Below are 18,580 nucleotides of genomic sequence, written 5' to 3'. Positions count from 1 at the left end.
AAATGGATGCAAGCCATTAAAAAAAACTCAACTTCAATTTATGAAAAACTCAAAGATTTTTGTTGCTGCATCTCAATTTTTATTTATATCTTTTTTGGGTTCTTAAACCTAGTCTAAATGTGCATATGTGTGTGTGTGTGTGTAAATCGCTGACAGCGTACACTAAAAATTAAGTAGCTGTCGGAAAATGGCTCATTTTCATTTCGGTTTCCTGACGCGTTGTTTCTCAACAGCTTGTTTCTGCCACTCTTTCGATATTTTCCCATACCTCTCAAATATATATGTCTTGTGTGTGTTGGGTGTATGTTGTATATATATATATATATATATATATATATATATATATATATTTGTATGGCACTCGTATTTATTTCGACATCTCTGCACCGCGGGCTTATTAATGTATTCGTGCATAAATAATGCAAGACGTTAAAAGCGGAGTTGGCTGCCATTTTCCACTTTCCAGTTTCCAGTTTCCAGTTGCCAACTGTTGTTGTTATTTGGCTCAAATGCACTTTTAAATATAGCCACTGGCCCATTGGCCAGCCTCACTGAGAACTTGTTAACAAACTGGCTGCAACTCTTATATAAATGTATACCTAGATCATGTGATCTTTTTTTAATACAAAAATAAATTCATTTATTGCTCTACGCAAGCAAAAGGAATAAAAATAAATACATAAATAAGTTTTTGGTTTAATTTCATTATAACAGACTAAGAATCAAAACATAATTAAAAAAATAATGTTTGCAAGTTTAATTTAATTCGAGTTTAAGTTTGCTCTTAAATTGAAATCAACTTTCTCGAAACTCATTCAAAGCTCTCAGAAAGAAAAAATCAAAATAAAAATAATATTCCCGAGTTATATTATATATATGCATATCTTATGATATCTTATGACAAAGAGTTCGAAAATACTTCCTTCAGCCTGTTGACCAAGCTCATTTTGAATGCGTACACTCAGAAAAAAGTGCACAGTGAATACCCGCCCTTTCCCAACCACTCGCCTCAAAAAATGCATCGCAGCAGGGAAAGAAACTTGCATTTGGCATTTCGAGTTTTTATTTGTTGCTGCCGACGCCGTTTTGAATGCAAAAATAAAATTTTACGATCAAACAAACTATTCGTGCAGAACATTGTGAAAATTCTGTTTACGTTGATTGGAACGGTAAAGGGAAACGGAACATTGCCCACTAGCATTTATGAATGTCTATGCGCACAGTTGCGGTCAAAATAATAGTAACACAAATTAAAATAAAAAAAAACCAAAAATAAAGGATTTTTTTTATGTTGATTTTTAATATATTGTTTTGGTAATCCCCGTATTTAAATTAAAATTACTACTGTTTTTTTTTAGTTTGAAGGGAACAAAATAATAATTATTAAAAATTATAGAAATCGCTTTCTTATTTTAATAATTATAAGTGCACATTTGACAAATGCTATTATTATTTTCGGTAATTTTCTTGCTTTTCAAAAAAGTAAAGTTATTGATTTTAAATTTAATTCAATTTAAATAAATTGAAAACGCCTATAGTTTTTTCTTTCCCACTTTCTTGACGTCTTTTTATATATTACTTAAATTTACAAATTAAAAAAAGGCAGCTTTTAAAACATTTCTTGTACGAGTGTTGCTATTATTTTGCCCGCAACTGTATCAAATATACCCCCTCCAACAAAAGTATCTTTTGGCTAGCTGCGAATGCGAATCCATTTCAATAATTTGCCGTCGAGGGGCCGCTTTTCCAAGCAATGCTTAGAAAATGATATAAATTTATTTTTTTTGTTTGTTTTTTCCCCCCATTTTTGCATTGCATTTGCCATTATCGTTGTTGTTGTTGTTGTTGTTATTGTTGGCTTTGTTTTTGTTCTGCTTCAATAATAATTTTGACCCACTTCTGCGCTCGACTTGACTTTTTTTCATTGTACTGAAATTAAGTATTATTTTTTCTTCTTGTTGTTGTTGCTGTACTTATTTCTTTTGAGGGCAACACAAACATAATATTTGTACACATAATATTTTCTTGAGCGGCAAAAAACAACGGCAAATATTTTTCAAGACTTGGCTAATTGCCGCTGAATTTGTTTTTTTTTTTTTGTAATTTTCGTTTTTGTTTACTTTTTTATTATGATTATTACTCTACTTTTGCTGTTATTCTTGTCGTCTGTTTATTTTGTTTTGACTTCACTGTAAATATTATTGTTATTATTCTGGTTGCATTTGCATTTCATATTAAGTGGCTGCTGCTAAGAGAGCTGCTCTTGCACCGTGCAACGGCTCAGCGAGCCGCAAACATGCTTGCCCCATCGCATCCACTCAATCGGACATGCCACAATGCGAACGACATCCAGCTGAATGTGCGATTTTATGATGTATAGAATATTAATTTAATATTGTTCAAAGTTGAACTTCTTACGATTAATTCATTTACATATTTATATTTATATATTTTATATTGTATATTTCAGTTAATAATTTTATTGTAATTTTTTGGTTTGCTTATTGTGTAAATATTCAAATACAGTGGCTTACAGTTCATTTCGGGCAGTGTCTAGCAAAAATTTTAAAGTGCTATAAAGTTTAAACAAAGAAACAAACGCAAAATGTTTAAATGCCAATTTGTTTTATGTTATATCACGTTTGAAAAGGAAGCTTCAGTTTTTATTAAAATATTAATTAATTAACTAAAATTAGTCAAAACTTAAAACATATCCAAAATACATGTTACAGTTTTTTTGGAACAGTCTTGGAAAAGTAACATATTGGGCGTATAAAAACTTAAATAAGGATGTTAATACTTAGTATGATATCCTTTAGCCTTAATAACTCCCCTTAACCTATTATTCATGGAAGATACCAGCTTCCGGGTCGTTTCTGGACTGATTTTGCTCCACTCATTCCAGCAGAGCCCACAAATTTTAAATAACATTTAAGTCTGGAGACTGGACCTGTGGAATTATCATATGGGGGCAGTTCCAGATATGCCAGGGCTGTACTAATCCGGACTTATGCTTGGCTGTTGTCCTGGTCGTTGGCGTGGTAGAACCGGAAAGTACGTCGGATTCCTAGCTTCTTGGCACTTTGGAGTAAATTTTCCTTGAATATATTGAAATACACACTCTTGTCCATTGTTGTTTCAAAAATCACCAAATTTCCCACGCCGGCTTCCGAGATACATGCCCATACCATGACACTTCCTTCGTCGTGCTTGACTGTTGCCTTTAGGATTTTGGGATTCAGCTCAGTATCGGACTGTCGCCACACATAATTTTGTCCGTCTGAGCCAAAAATGTTTAATTTGGGCTCATCTTCAAATATGGATGTGTTCCAGAACTCCAAATCCTTGTCCAAGTGGGTTTTGACGAATGCCATCCTAGTGCCTTTATTTTTTGCTCTTATAAAGGGCTTATTCCGTGGTACTTGGGCATTAAAGTCATGGTTGCGCAGAACCCGACGCACAGTTTCCACACTGCACTTTTTCCCCATTTCATCCTGCACCTGTTGAGTCAGTTTTGGAGCCGATAGCTTGGGATTTTCCCTTATTTTCCTGATGATCCTCCGCTCCTCCTGTTCGGTGAAAATCTTGTTTGGTGCACTTCTGCCCTTGTCCTCTATCCGATTTTCGTCGACGAAGAGTCGAATGATATTGAATACAGTTGTGGTACTCAGATCTACCATTTTAGCTATTTGGCGATGTGAATATCCAATCTGGAAGTGTTCTAGGATGAGATTCCGTTGCTCAATGGTAGTCCGTTTGTCCATAGTCCTTGTTGGCTGGTGGCACCCGAGATGCAGGATATAACTAAACTGACTACGAAGGATTGGTCTATTTATTCCAAAAATAATCATCCCGGCGTAAAAAATCCGGGTTTTATGGCACCCAGGTGTCCATAATGCCACTGCCCGAAATAAAATGTAACCATAATTTCAGGTACTTTTTTACATAACCAGGCCTAGCCGGCGGGGAAACCCCAGTTTATGGGGGTCATATATTCATTATGGTGGTTAATATATGTACCTGCCACCGGTCTTTGGAATTTTTGAAAAATATTGGATAATTTGTTAATGGCAGGCAATTAAAGTTTTTGCTAGACACTGCCCGAAATGAACTGTAACACACTGTATATCGCTAAGAACTTTCAATCAAAATTTGATTATTTATTTGGACTATTTTGATTTTGCCCACATCCAAATTTCTATGGCCAAAAGCAATATTCAAAAGTCATGCGTCATTCTTCTTCTTCTTCATTCTTATTCTACTTGTTGTTGCTGCAACGGTAAACTCGTTTTGTGCAGTATTTTTAAAAAAAATATTGTTGTTCTTCTTCTTCCCGCGCTGCACTCTTTTTCCTGCTTCGCATATTGTTTGTTTTTTTTTTTTGCATTAAACAGCAACAAGAATAATAATAATAGCAGCTGTTGTTGTTGTTTTTGTTGTTGTTACTGCTGTTTATCATGGCAATTACAGCAACAAGCAAGATGCCTGGCCAATTGGCGCTTACACGCTTCCATTAATCGAGAGAGCAACGGACTGGAAGTAGGAGAGGGAGGAGTGGAAGAGAGGGTTTGGGTTACTGCAGCAGTTTCTCGTTGTTCTGCCTCGATTCACTGTAGCGTTGAAAATTGGCACTGACGCAACGCGTAAATTGACATTTATGCGTAAATTACGCGCTCATTATAATTATTAACAGTTTTTTCTGCATTTAATTCTGTTTCTTTTTTCAGCTTTTTATTATATTATTTTATATTTTTTTTTTCTAGCTCCTGCTCCTACTTCCAGGCGCAGCCACAGCGTTCTTCGCTTTTCTCCATTTCGGCACTTGTTAAAATTGGAATGCAACTTGGCTTAAGTCTGTATCAGCCTGCTTTTGTGGGGTGAGTAAATTATGCTAGCACTAATTGAAAACCAATGCAAGTCTGATTAGCGAATGGCAAACGCAAAAAAACAGCTGTAAATGTAAATGTTTGTCCAAAGATAAAGAACACATATATAATCTAATCCAAAACAATAATGAAAATAACAGTAATAACAATATTAATATATAATATATTTGAGCATAAATTAACTAAATTTCTGGTGAATATTAGTTAATAGCTAATTTAAATAATAACAAAAAAAATCGTTTGCTTATTATTAATAAACAAACTTAAAAAACACAATAACAAAAACGTAAGCAAGAAAGCACAATTTAAATTAAGCGTAATACGCACAACGTAATCAAAGCAGCACACGTAAATCAAGCTGATCGTGGAAACTATTATTACGTCGCATTGGAAGAACACGCGTGCCAAATGTTTACATGTGTGTGTGTGTGTGCAAGGTGAGCGGGTTTCTTTTGCTGCTGTTATCATTACACGCGTACGTCAACAAGCGAGAGAGGGAGATGGTGAGAGGCGGGTAGAGGGGAAAGAGATGGAGCAAGAGAGGGAGGGAGAGGGAGATAGAGCTGCGCATATCAAAACACCGCATGAAGAAAATACGACGACAAAATGGCGACGACAGATAGAAACCATAACTAGACCGAGTCTCTCTCTGTATGTGTGCGTGTGTGTGTGCTGCTGTATTTGCGTATGTGTGCGTGAAATAAACACTTCCGCATTCGAGTTCGAATTCAATGAAACAACAACAACAAATGACAACAACAAATAACTGGACAGCATTTGCGTCAAAAGTGCTTTAAGATAAATGCGGCCGGCAAAAAGTCTCCCCCCAGCTGCCCCCTGCCCATCACCCTGGCAAGCCTTGTAAGCGCTTCCATATTGTCATGCTATACTCTAATCTCCCCTTCCCCTTCTCCCTCTTCCCCTGTGAGAGCATTGGTTGGGTGCCAGCATGTGCGTACACTCAGCCAAATAATCGCACTCAATTCTTGTCAATCGCCCTGAAAACTAACAAGTTTTTCTTGTCTTTGAAATAATTTGTGAATTTTAGAAACTCGCCCCGAAAACTATAACTATATGTTTTCAGAAATAATTTCTTAGAAAATCGACTTAAAGACCAAATTTTTCTGAGCATTAGAAAATGTGTTTTAGAAATTGTTTCTAAAAATTAAAAAGGAAAATTATTACGAAAAAACTTTATGTATTGGAGTCAAGCTGAGTTATATGCTAAATAATAATATAAGGAAAAACAGCCCATTATTTAAATATATTTTTATATATCTATCAAATTTTATAATATATTTAATATTTTTAAATAATTAGCAGTTTATAACCTGCATTTAAGAAAACAAAAACACAGAATTTTAGTAAAATACTTTCCGCATAATAAGCTAACTCAGCCTTGACGTTAAAAGTAGGTCGACTATTTTTGCAAGTGTATGTAAGTAATTAAATTAAACTGGCGCAGAACGCCTCGCGTTGAACTCAATTGAATTTTATTTGAATTTTATTACAGACATCGTCGCTGATGCTGCTGTTGCAGTTTCTATTATTATTACTATAATTTTTATTATTATTATTATATTATTATTGTTACTGTTTAGCAGAGTTTTGTTTTAGTTTTAGGTCTGATTACGACGCAATTGAGTCGATATTCTCAATTTTTTTCGCTTAGCCTTTTATTTTGATTATTATTGTTATTACTTTAATTATCAATTGATAACGTGGCCGGCATTTTTTCCATATTTTTTTCGTTCTATTCTTTTTACCGCCCGGCACACTTGTTGCTTTTGTTGTTGTTGCTCGACTGATTTTTTTTTTTGCACACTTGACTTAAATAGTTTTTGCCGTGCTTATCAATTGAAATTGATATGAAATACGCCACAACAAAAATCAGACAGAAACAACAACAAAATCAGACACAAAAAAATTGCAAGTCGCATTTTACTTGCCCTACTTGAGAAATGATAAAGAATTATTTTTCATTGTTGAAAAGTTCTAAGACAAGAGAATTTTAAAATTATTTTGGTCTGACTTAGTCGAACATAATAAAATAAATATAGTAATATATAATAAAATAAATATTGAGCTTCATATAAACAAAAAACATAAAATGATTAATAATTTTATAAGATAATTAATATTTTCGCTTGAACTCAAAGCAATTTTGAAATTATCAAGAATTTCTCTAAAAAAATTTTAATATTATAAAAAATAAATTAATTATATCGGTTGAATAAAAAATTGTAAACCAACACAGTAGCTAAAATATCATTAATAATTTGTTTATATTATTATTATATTACTTAAATAATGACTCAAAAGCAGTCGTACAAAGTGATTAATAACGTAATCAAATCATAATTTATATTCTCGCTGATGAAATAATATAATTAATATTCTCATTCGAAAATAATTTTGAAATAATCTAAAAATGATTAATATAAATATATAATAATTAATTTTCAACTGACTCAAAAGGTTAAAAGTAAAAGTTAAAATTAAAGACATGATTTATTTAAGCAAACTCTATTTAAATATTATAATACCCACAAGTAGTTCAAATATCGCGCGATTTTTATACGTCGTAATCAAATCTTGTTGTTGTTGTCTCCGCGAATTCAAACTCGAATTCGACTTCGACTTTGTCGTCGTCGTCGTTGCGTCTGAGCTGCTCAGCAATTGAATATTTGAATTATTTTGCAATCAGTCTCAGTCAAAAGCTGTCTGTCACAGGGGCAGAGTGTTGTTTAAGTAGGTGAGCGGAGGAGAGAGAGAGAGATATCAGTGGTCACATTTTTTTTATATAAGCTGTATGTAATTGCAGCAGTTGGCAGACGGGCGTCTATGCTAAATAGCCGGTCGGTGTCTCGTCTAGCCGGCTGTTGTTTAGCTTCGATAAGAACCCAAAGGCGACACACATATTTGTATGCCGGCGAGAGGGAGCAAAAGGAGGAGAGTTGGGGCGAGTGGAACAGATAAGATGGGTGAGGGAGTTCGAGGGAGAGGGAGAGGGAGACTGTATGTGATCGTGACTTGGCTTGTTCCGCTAATTTGTCGGCGTTTATGAATTATTGATATAGCCTAGACTCATTCACACACACACACACACCCATGCACACACAGGCACACAGATACACACATATGCAAACTACGCGTTGAGCAAATAAAATCGCAAGATCGAAGAACGCATAATCAAAACAAAAACAAAAACAACTTGGAAATTAAATATGCAAATCGTTTTTCCACTAGTGATGTCAACTATATTATATATGTATATATTATATTGACTAACTGAATAAAATATGTGTTTATTTCTTGGGCCTAGTACACTCAGAAAAAAATCAAGTGGAAAACTAGCAAAAGCTATTCTTAAATCTCTGACTTAAGGCCGATATTCTAAAATTCAAAAATTATATATTTTTATAAAAAGAACGAAGAGGAAAGCATATATTCTTCAACTAATTCGGATCTATTTTTTTCCGAGTGCATAGCATGTATATCTTTGTTATAGCTTTAGTATTACTCACTTATTTGGCGGCGTCAGCGGCGTCAATGGCACCTCAATACTGTGTGTGGTTCGGCGGCGATCGCCTCCCATGTCGGCCAGGCGGGCAAAGTCCGTGTCCCGATCCTGATCGGCCAGTCGAGCGGAGCGACGAGACTCCAGCAGACGCACCTCCTCCAAACGCTTCTTCAGCTCGATGGGTTCCTGCAAATTAAATAAAATCAATAAATTAATAAATTTGCAATTCTGTCTTGATTTTAGAAATAATTTCTTAAAATTATGCAGGCTTTTTCGATTTTTCATAAATATATTTCTTAATACACAAAATATTTGCAAAACAAATTTTATAAATCTTATAAATATTTCTAATTTTTTTAATTTAAATTTTATTTTTAACTTAATTTTAACTATAATTTCTAACTTGTCCCTTTCCTTGTACTGTTTATATTTATATTTCTTAATAACAGAAAATATTTCCAAAAAGTAGATACACTGGTTTTTAGAAATGCAATTCAGTGTGTACCAATTAAAAAAAAAATTAAAAAATGATTAGCTTAAATGAGCTTTCAAATTAAGGGTTGACAAGATTCAATTCAAATCGCATTTCTCAATAATTTCTTATCGCCTCAGGCTGGATTTTTATGTTTTTGTTTTTGTTTTTGTTTATGTTTTTCTCGGAATCGACTCAAATAACAACAACAAAGTGTGAATCATTTTTGTTTATTTGATTGTAGTTTTGCGCATCGCACAAATTAAATTGTTTATAAATATTTATGATTTTTAAAATGATTTTCCCCTGTAAATTGAATTATTTAAATTATATTACATATTTAACTTTTTCATTATTAACTTAAATGCTACAAAATGAATTGTGAAAATGTTGTGGCTCAATTTAATATAATTATCGATGGCATTTTTCCCAGAAAATTTAATAACTGTGTTTTTTGTCATTTAATAACATTTTCCGAGAAAACTAAAACAATGTCAAACACAAAACAAAACAAAAATACGCCGTGTTAATTAAGCTAATAACGCACGGAAGAATTACGGAAATAAACAGCTAGATAAATAAGTACATAATAATAAATAGAGTGCGCAATTGACAGTTTAAGGCAGAAGTTGAGTAAATATTTTGCGACCATTCAAAAGAGGATGGAGCAGGGGGAGAGGGTGAATGGAAGGGGAGGGAATTAGCAAAGAAGGCGCCGTGACCTTGAAAACCCTGGCACTGTGTGTGGCGCAAATAGAACAAATGGGGTCAACTCTGAAACACAATGCACACGCCCCAAAAATAGAAATCACTTTCGAGTAATATATATAAAACACAAACTTATTAACTCATAAAAATGTAATCTCATATTTTTATATATAATTTCTAAATAGAAGAAGATTTTTTTGTAAAATTTCGAATTTTTGATATTTTTTAGGAATATTTTCTATTATCAAAAAGTGCATTTCCAAAAAGTAGGAATGAAACCGCTAATTTTTAGCAAAGTATCCTTTCTAAAACTCAGCAACAAGTAATACAATTTATTGGCTTGGCTTATATATTTGACTTTATTTGTCTTCTTTTATTCTTAATTTAAAAAAGCATCCAGCCGAAATTTATAAATACAAACAAGCATACATTTTATAAATTTACTTTCAGAACAATAATAAATTTAGTTTAATTAAGTTCAATTTGTATTATGAGTGTGTTGACGTAATTATTATAAGTCGGTTTAGATTTCTTACTCACTTATATATTATGCGAAATATTAAATACTTATTTACATTTTTTTTAAAACATACTTATTATAAATTGTCCTAGTTCTTGTTATATATTTATTATATATCGTCTTATTTATTTAATTATTTTTGTTTACAAATTATATATTGTTTTTTTTGGGTCTGCCCGCAGTTATTATTTTATGTTCATTATTATTATTATTTATTACATATTATATATGCATGTTATTAATATTTTGTGTATTATTACTTCTGTTTAGTGTAAATTTGTGTATAAAGATTTTATGTAATCACCTTTACTTTTTTATATTTGTTGATTTGCAACCTTGAAAATTCTCTTTGAGAAAAAAACACTTTACACTTGATTTAGGTATGCAATAATTGTATTAATTACAAACACAAGCGATTTGCGATATATCCGATTGATTAGATATATTTGATAAGTAATTAATTGTAATAAGCACGGCGGATTTATTTTTTTTTGTTATTGCTTTAATTGGGCACAAAACGCCGGCCGGCGACGTCAGCAGCGGTGCTATTGCTGCTGCTGCTTCTGCTTCTGTCACGGGCAAAATGCGTCAGCGGCACACAAACACTCGCAAAGAGAGAGAGGAGAGCGAGGGAGACTCACGCATACACGCACACACGCACTCACACACACGCGCTGGCAGCACAGTCAAGAATTCGTTGACGTCGTCGTCGCCGTTGTTGAGTTTATTTTTAATTATTTAAATATTTGCTTGCTTTTATTTTGTTGTTGTTGTTTTTCTTTATTTTTGCCTGAATTTGTGCTAGTAGGCCTCGTTCTTAATTTTGCGTATTTATTTTAGCGACTATTTTCGCTTTTCACTTTTTTTGGCCCGGCCAAAAACAAACACTTTAATTCACTTGCACTTTTTTTTTGTGTTGGAGGATTATTTTTTTTTTGTGTTTTGCCTTTTACTGGTCTGTTGCTCTTGGCTGGTGCGAAACGTTCGCGCGCGCATTCAAGAATGATTCTGTGCGGCGCGCGTTCATTTTTCGCTGTGCGTTGCCGGGTGCGCTGTGCTTCGTTAGCCGCTCGGCTTGAGTTCGGCTCGGCACACGACCGACTCTCTCTCGTACTGGCGGTGCGCTCTCTTCCGGTCGCTTGCTCGCTCGCTCGCTCGCTTACTCACTCACTCACAACACATACCGATACAGAGGCTTAGAGAGAGAGAGAGAGAGGGAGTGAACGCGCTAGCTACGTTGTGACGTTTGTTTTTGCTTCTATGCTTTGCGCTGGATTTTCGCATGCTTTTTGCCTTTGTTTATGTATCTCTATCTATTATGTGTGTGTGTATGCCTGAACTCTCACTGCGCCGTCTCTCTCGCTCGCACTCTCTCTTCGAGTGCAATTCAGTGTGGCGAGCGCTTTACGTAAGCAACAACAACAACAACAATAACAAAGCTGCTGCACTTTATATAATGCCTTACCTGTTGTCCGTCTCTCTTCCTCTTACCCTTGCCTGCCTTTGTTGTTTCCCCGGCTTCAACACACACACACACAGCTACCGATCGGATCGTTCACTTTGATTTAAGAGCAATTAACTTTGACTTAAGAGAAATGTATTTTTGTTGTTTATGACGCGCCGGCCGCTGATGATGATGATGAGGATGACGATGGCTGCTTGATGACGAAACATTGCCGCCTCATCCTCTTATTGTTTTTGTCTCTTTCTCGCACTCACTTTAGGCTGAGCTGGGATTTTTAGCACTCAGCCAAAGGGGATTTTCTCAAGCTGTTTTCCTATTTCGCATTAATGACGTGTTTTACTAGCATAATAGAAAAAAAACTAAAATAATATTTGTTTCCATTTTATGCAGAGCCATTTAATGATTATTAAGCTAACCAGTTATTAGCAAAGATTATCCTATATTAAATGTAAAATTTGCATAAAAATAATAATAAAGAATTCAAATAATTGTTGGTGTTATATACAAATTATGATCTGTTTTAATTAATATAATTGTACAAAAATAAAACTAAAATAACATATATATATATTTTTTTTTTTGTTGTTTTTTTATGCCATTTATTGAAGCAAAGTAAATTGAACAAGTATTTGAACAATTAATTTTTTTAGGTTATGTTAAATTTTTATAGGTAGCAAAGGCAATTTAAATAAATGTTTGTACTAAACATATACATATATATATTTAAGAATATTTCATTTTTCGCTTATCAACGGCCTAATTCATATTATTATTATTGTTTTGTTAAGGCTTTCGGGCTTTGGACTTTTGTTGATTCGGTTTCCTTTCCTACCAATATCACTGACCTCAATTTCCTGATAGTTCCAGTTTCCAAACTAAATCTAACCTCAAAAAAAAAAAATTGGCTTTGTTATTGTTGTTATTTTTGGTGGTTTTCGTTTGCGATAGGCAAAAAAAACCCAAAATAAAAAACCCAAAAGTTTTGCAGCTCTGCTGATATGCTGCCGCTGCTGATGCGCTGCTGCTGCGCTGCTGCTGCTCTTTTCCAGCGATAATGGGCATTTTTTTTGCGGCAGAGATAACGCCTATCAGCTTTAACGGCTATTCACACGACGGCGACTGCGACGCTGACTTATGTTGTGGGCTGGAAATGCTTGGAATACACGCCCAGCTCTGCTCAGCTCAGCCCAGCTCAGCCCAGCAGCAAAGTAAATAAAGCGAATGCAGTCTGGTAAATGTTTCTGTGTGTGTATGTGTGTGTGTGGCTGTGACCGATAGATGATAACGCCTTTCCAGCGATAAGATTATTGCAACCTCAAAATACAAAACATAAAACACATTTTGCGGCTCTTTGCTCGGGTTTGGGACAAGGCCAAGCGGTCAATTGTTGATAGGCCAAAGAACAAAGTGAAAAGCAAATAAGCAGGTGTAGTCGACTACGAAATACCCTGTAGCCAACTATTGAATATTATTATTATTTACTATATATTATTTACTTGTCTATTATGTATTTGTTTTTCTTATTTATGGTGTAAGTTTTTGATTTGTTATTTCTTACATATTATTTCTTATTTTTTATTTATTACTTATTGTTTATTGTTTAGTATTTATTATCATTATTATTATTTTAATTATTTTTATCATATTTCAATATGGGAATAAGTTTTTGACTATGACTTGGGTGTTTCTAAACCGATGATCATCATGATGGTAGTCATGATCATTGTCATCGCCAAGCCGCGTGTCAATTGCCAATTTTCGCAGCTCCCCACTTAAAAGGCGCCCAACGTGTGCCGCAAACACGAGTTGCATGCGTAATCCAAAAAACAACAAATGAAGCATGATTAATGAATGCACGTGTGTGTGTAGACACACATGTGTGGATGTGTGTGAGTGTACTCGTAATTACCTTTCTGAGTGGCAACACTTTGCATATTGATTGCAGCCTCGTTGCGATTTGAGTCGTGGAATATAATAAAAAATTCAAATTTATTAATGAGCACACCTGAAAATTGGGTCGCGAATACTTAAATATTGTGGAATTATAAGGGAAGAGGAATTAATCAACGCTACACTCAAAAAAAAAAACTCTTAAGCTTAAGATTTTTCGTATTTGTCCGTAATATTTTTCATTTTAATAATTATAATTTCTATTACACCAAAGTATATTGCTAACGCTTTAAATATATACTTTTGTGATTATATATTCTTTATAAAAAAAGACAATCTAAAACTAAATTCTATTTATTCTGAGTGTAGCGATTAAGTCGACATTCTAATTGGCTTGTCCAGAAAATCAAAGCACATTTGCCTTAAAAAAAGCTGCTCATTTTTAATTTTGCACATACTTTTTCCGTAACTCATTAAGATTCACAGTCCCTTTTAATACTTTAGATTTCTCCCTGCTTTGTAATACCACCAATTAGTATGCTATCTATGCTAACCATCTTATTGACCATTTTTACGGAATTGTCAATTTCTGTCAATTTGCCTTTTTATTTTTTCTACTTTTCTTTTTTCTTTTGTTTATTTTTTTTTAGGTATGCCTACTGCGTTTTTCAATGGATACTTTTGCTGCATGCCTAATTTTGTTGGCCTAGCCCAAAAGGCGCATTTTCGCAACGATCTTTGCCTTTCAAATGGCCAAGAGAGAAACGGCTCACAGCCAGCTGCTCAGCCAAATGACGTTTTTGCTTATGCAACGATCTCAAACCGTTATTTACTATTTGTTGTTGTTGTTGTTGTCTCTGTTTGTTGTCTGTTGCAAGAATGGGCGCCCAAAATGTGTTGCCCACGTGCTGTGCTGTGCTGTGCTGTGTGTGCCTGCAATTTGGGTTAATTGTCTACACTCGGAAAAAATAGCCCTTAATAAATTGCAATACTTTTGGCGACAAGCAAATAAGTTTAAAAAAATGTGCATTTTTAGAAAACAGGGTATTGCATTTCGAAATGTCAGCGTGGAATTTTCTAAAACATAGACAAAATATATCTAATTGCCAGTGTGTGTAGGTATAAGAACTCGTATATTAGCTTTGGTTTTTATATTATAGATAATTCGTAAATCCATCCAATCTAATTTGGAAAAAATTAACAACTAGAGAGAACTTATTTCTAAAATTGAATGTTTCTACTTTTTAGAAATGCATTTCTTGCGAATACAAAATATTTTTAAATAAATTTACAAATTCTACATACTTCTATGACTATGTATTCTAATTTTAGGAAATTGTTTTTGTAATATTGAGAAATTATTTCTAAGAACTGGAACGACTTTTTTTTCAGGGTGAATTTTAAAAATTCAGAAATTATTTATAAAAACAGACAAATTCTATAGTTTTCAGCGCGATATTCGAAAATTCCGAAATTGTTAAAAAAAAAAACTAAAATAAACGATTAACTAAAAATTAGGAAGCTTTTTTTCTGAGTGTGTAGATCAAGTCAGCGACTGCACAACTCCATTGTGCTGACTGACAAAGACAGTAAAAACAGTAAAAATATCAAATAAAAAATACAAATACAAAAATACGAAAATAAAAGGCGCTTAACGCCTTGCATTCTGACACGCGTTCGCTGCCAATTTTTGTGAAATATGGCGCATGTTTAAGGTCCACAAAACTGTCACGATAACAAAAGGGGGGCGAGTGCGGATGTGGGGGTAGTGAGATATGAGATATGTATATATATATATATATATATATATATTCCACAAAAATTATGCTTGTTGAGTCAGCCCCGCAAAGCTGAATTGAACTTTGCAACTTTGGCAACTTTGTTGACGATAATAAATTTATGGCATCATTTGACGCGTTTTCAAAAAAATAAATAAATAAATAATAATTGGCAGTGTTGTTCTTGTTATTGTATTTGTTTTTATTGTTGTTGTTGGTATTGTGCGCTTTATTAGCTTGCCAATGCTAAATAATAATCATGTTTTACGTAACTTATGACGCTTGCTTGCATACCCAGCAATCAGTGTTGCCAGTGGGGTATGATGCCTGAAGGCATTTGATAAATCTTTCATCTTGCAATTTCATTGCTACTCATTCAGATTGAAGAACTTTGTGTTTATATAAATTAGAGGGTAAGCCCAAGTTGAGCTTATTATGATTAATTATTGAGCAAGTGTTGGGCACTGTCTTCAAATTTTGAGTGGATCGAAGTGCATCGATTCCTATGACAAATTGTCAATGTGATCGCATATCGAATTGAGACTTGAGGAGAAAAGATACAAAAGGGTGAGTCACCTTTATGGGTCAGGAAGTAGAGTTCGTGGCAGGGCGTGGAATTGGCTCTTATGATTCATTCGAGGCACACATGGGGCATGTGTAGAGCGTGATATGATTTTCAGTTATGTACACACAAATCACTCTAAGTAGGCATGTTACTCAGAAAGAAAACCAGGGCTTACATTTCTAAATTTATAAATTTATAAAAAATATGTATAATTTCCAACTTATTATCTATATGCGTAATATTACTTTGATTATTATTAAACATTTATGTTTTAAGATTTTCTAAAATTCTAAATAGTTTATAAATTTATATAATATAATACAAAAACTAAACTCTAATACAAAAGCTGACCTAGTAAATTTTATTGGTTCTGAAATGGTTTTATTTCTTCTTTTTCGAACTGCATTTATAGAAAAAATGGACACTTTTTTGGGAATCTTAATCTACAACAAGCCTTTCTAAATATAAAAAAAGTTTGTCTGTATTTAGAAATTATTTGTAAAAACAAGAAAAACTTTCGAGTTTTCAGCCCAATTTATTAAATTAGGAAACATTTTTTTTTGAGTGTAGAGCATGATATGATTTTCAATTATGTTGAATTACACGAACAAATTCTGTTTTTGTCTAAATTGAAAAGCACTTAACCCATTTTCAGCATAATGCGAAACATTCGAGGCTGGCGACAAGCAGCTGCTCTCAAGGATGGGGAAGGGGGCGTGGCATGGCAGCTACTGAGTGATAGAAGCATCGCTTGCCAGATCACAAACGATGCCTGGAATATGGCGGAGGCTGTGTTGGTTTTTTTTATCGCCTAATGAAGTCTTAAAAAGTCATTAAAGCAACTGTTTTTCATTTGCTTTTTGTGGGTCATTTTATGGGACAGCTGGGGGATTGACGGAGAATAGGTATGGAGAGAAGGGGGAGGGGGCGTTGTGGGGTTTAGAAAGAGGCTGGAAATGGGCACGGGGCCATTCGATCAGTCGATCATTCGCTGAGACGCTTAACTTGCCGCACATGTTTCGCGATTAGCTCTGCTTTCTGCAATAAATTTAGCTGCCCCAGCTGCTTGCCGCAATCGAGTCGAGTGGAGTGTTGCAGCGGAGTCGAAAATTGTTTGTTAATGTGCCTGAGTGATGCAACTTTTAAGCTGCCATTCACATTGTCAATGTGAATCCAGTGTGGATTGATTGGGAGTTGAATTGAATCATTAAACGATTTATGTCCACAAAAAAAACTGCAATCCAGCAGGTTTATTGGTATTTAAAAAATCAATAAATGCTCAGGTGTTTGATTAGGAATTACCGGGAAAAAAATAAAATAAAAATGAATAAAAAATAAATAAATAAATAAAGATCAATTTAGAATGTCTATTTGTATTTTACAAAACAAATTGCTAATGCGATAAATGAGAAACGTGCATGATAATCAAATAAAAAATCTACGATTACGAATAAATAGTTGAGAGTTTGGCTTCCATAAATATATATTTTTGACCGCTTTTATTAAAAGCTGCATTTGTGCATTTAACATTAAATTTAATCCTGAATATCACTTAAACTATAAAAACCATAGGATTGCAATCAAATTACTAAATGGTGAAATCGGTTCGGCTGCTCTGATGAGTTTAATTTATTTTTCTGTTCCCTCTTCAGATCTACCCGTTACTCCTTTCTACTTTCTCCTCATCACTCTGCTACTAATTATTTCTTGCATGAACCTTTTCGAGTACTCTGTGATGATTACAATACACAGAGTCCCCTATGTCTATCAGTAGGAACTCAATTTTGAATGAGTTTTTTACATAAACTATTATTTTTTGTGTGATTGGTTTTTCCTCGGGGTTTTTCACCAAGTGCTGCAACCTTGCGACCAAATAAATCGCAGAGACTGTAAAGTTGGAATATAATCTCTCAAACACCATCTTCATATATATATGTATATATATTCATATACACATAAGTAACAAGATCTACCAATAAAATGTTCCGCCACGATACAATCTTTTCTGGACAAATAATATCAGTTCCGGTATTTGGGTCATAAAAAATATGTTAAGTTCCGTTTCCGAATGCTGCATTTCTATTGTTAAAAATGCGCCTGCGACTTTGAATCTAAGTCGAGTTTCAATATCAAATCCAATGCCAAATCGATCCTCAGTTGTTTTTTTTTGTTGCTTTTTTTGCTCTTGCCTAAAATTTATAAGCTGTTGGTGGTGGTGGGTATCATCTCTCACCTTGTTTGCCACTTGACCCACTCGAGCCACTTGACAGCTTATTGTAAGTGCGTATATATATATATATATATATATATATAGAAATAATAGCACCACTATGACATTTTTCTTGCGAATGAAAAAATATAACAATTTTTTTAAAATATTTATTTATATCATTTTAATATACAGATATAAAAAATAATAAATACAAACGTATCAATAAGTTGCTTCAACTTACTTAAAAAGACACCTTTGAAAACATTTGTTGTGAGAGTGGTGTTATTATTTTTTTCGCAACTGTATTTACTATATGTATATACAGTATGTTTGTATATATATATAGATAGGTATGTGCGTGTGGCTATCCAATCTTTGGCAATGTGCGAACAACATCATCGACTCGAGATTTGTAGTCAATGCCGTTTGGCGTCTGTTGAAAGTTATTTTTTATTTTTGTTGTATTTGTTATTTATTTTTGCTGTGGTGTTTGCATGACTACCTCCAGCGAGTTGGTGGTGCTGGCGTCTTTCACCCACCTCGCCGACGACGACGACGACG

General features: G+C 33.9%; 1 protein-coding gene across 4 annotated transcripts in view; it reads right to left on the bottom strand.

Moving 5' to 3' along the window:
- LOC6569704 (zinc finger protein 395) overlaps positions 1-18,580 on the bottom strand; it is a 183,678-nt gene that overhangs the window by 79,259 nt on the left and 85,839 nt on the right. For all 4 annotated transcript variants that reach the window (XM_032741485.1, XM_032741481.2, XM_001995819.3 and 1 more), the window contains exon 2: positions 8,414-8,595. In XM_032741485.1, the coding sequence (XP_032597376.1) occupies positions 8,414-8,595 (182 nt within the window). The remainder of the gene's footprint in view (positions 1-8,413; positions 8,596-18,580) is intronic.

This window comes from Drosophila grimshawi, unplaced genomic scaffold, assembly GCF_018153295.1.
Source record: "Drosophila grimshawi isolate 15287-2541.00 unplaced genomic scaffold, ASM1815329v1 contig_311, whole genome shotgun sequence".
NCBI lineage: Eukaryota > Metazoa > Arthropoda > Insecta > Diptera > Drosophilidae > Drosophila > Drosophila grimshawi.
Note: the sequence above shows the minus strand (reverse complement) of the source record. Positions and strands in the feature narration are given on the sequence as shown.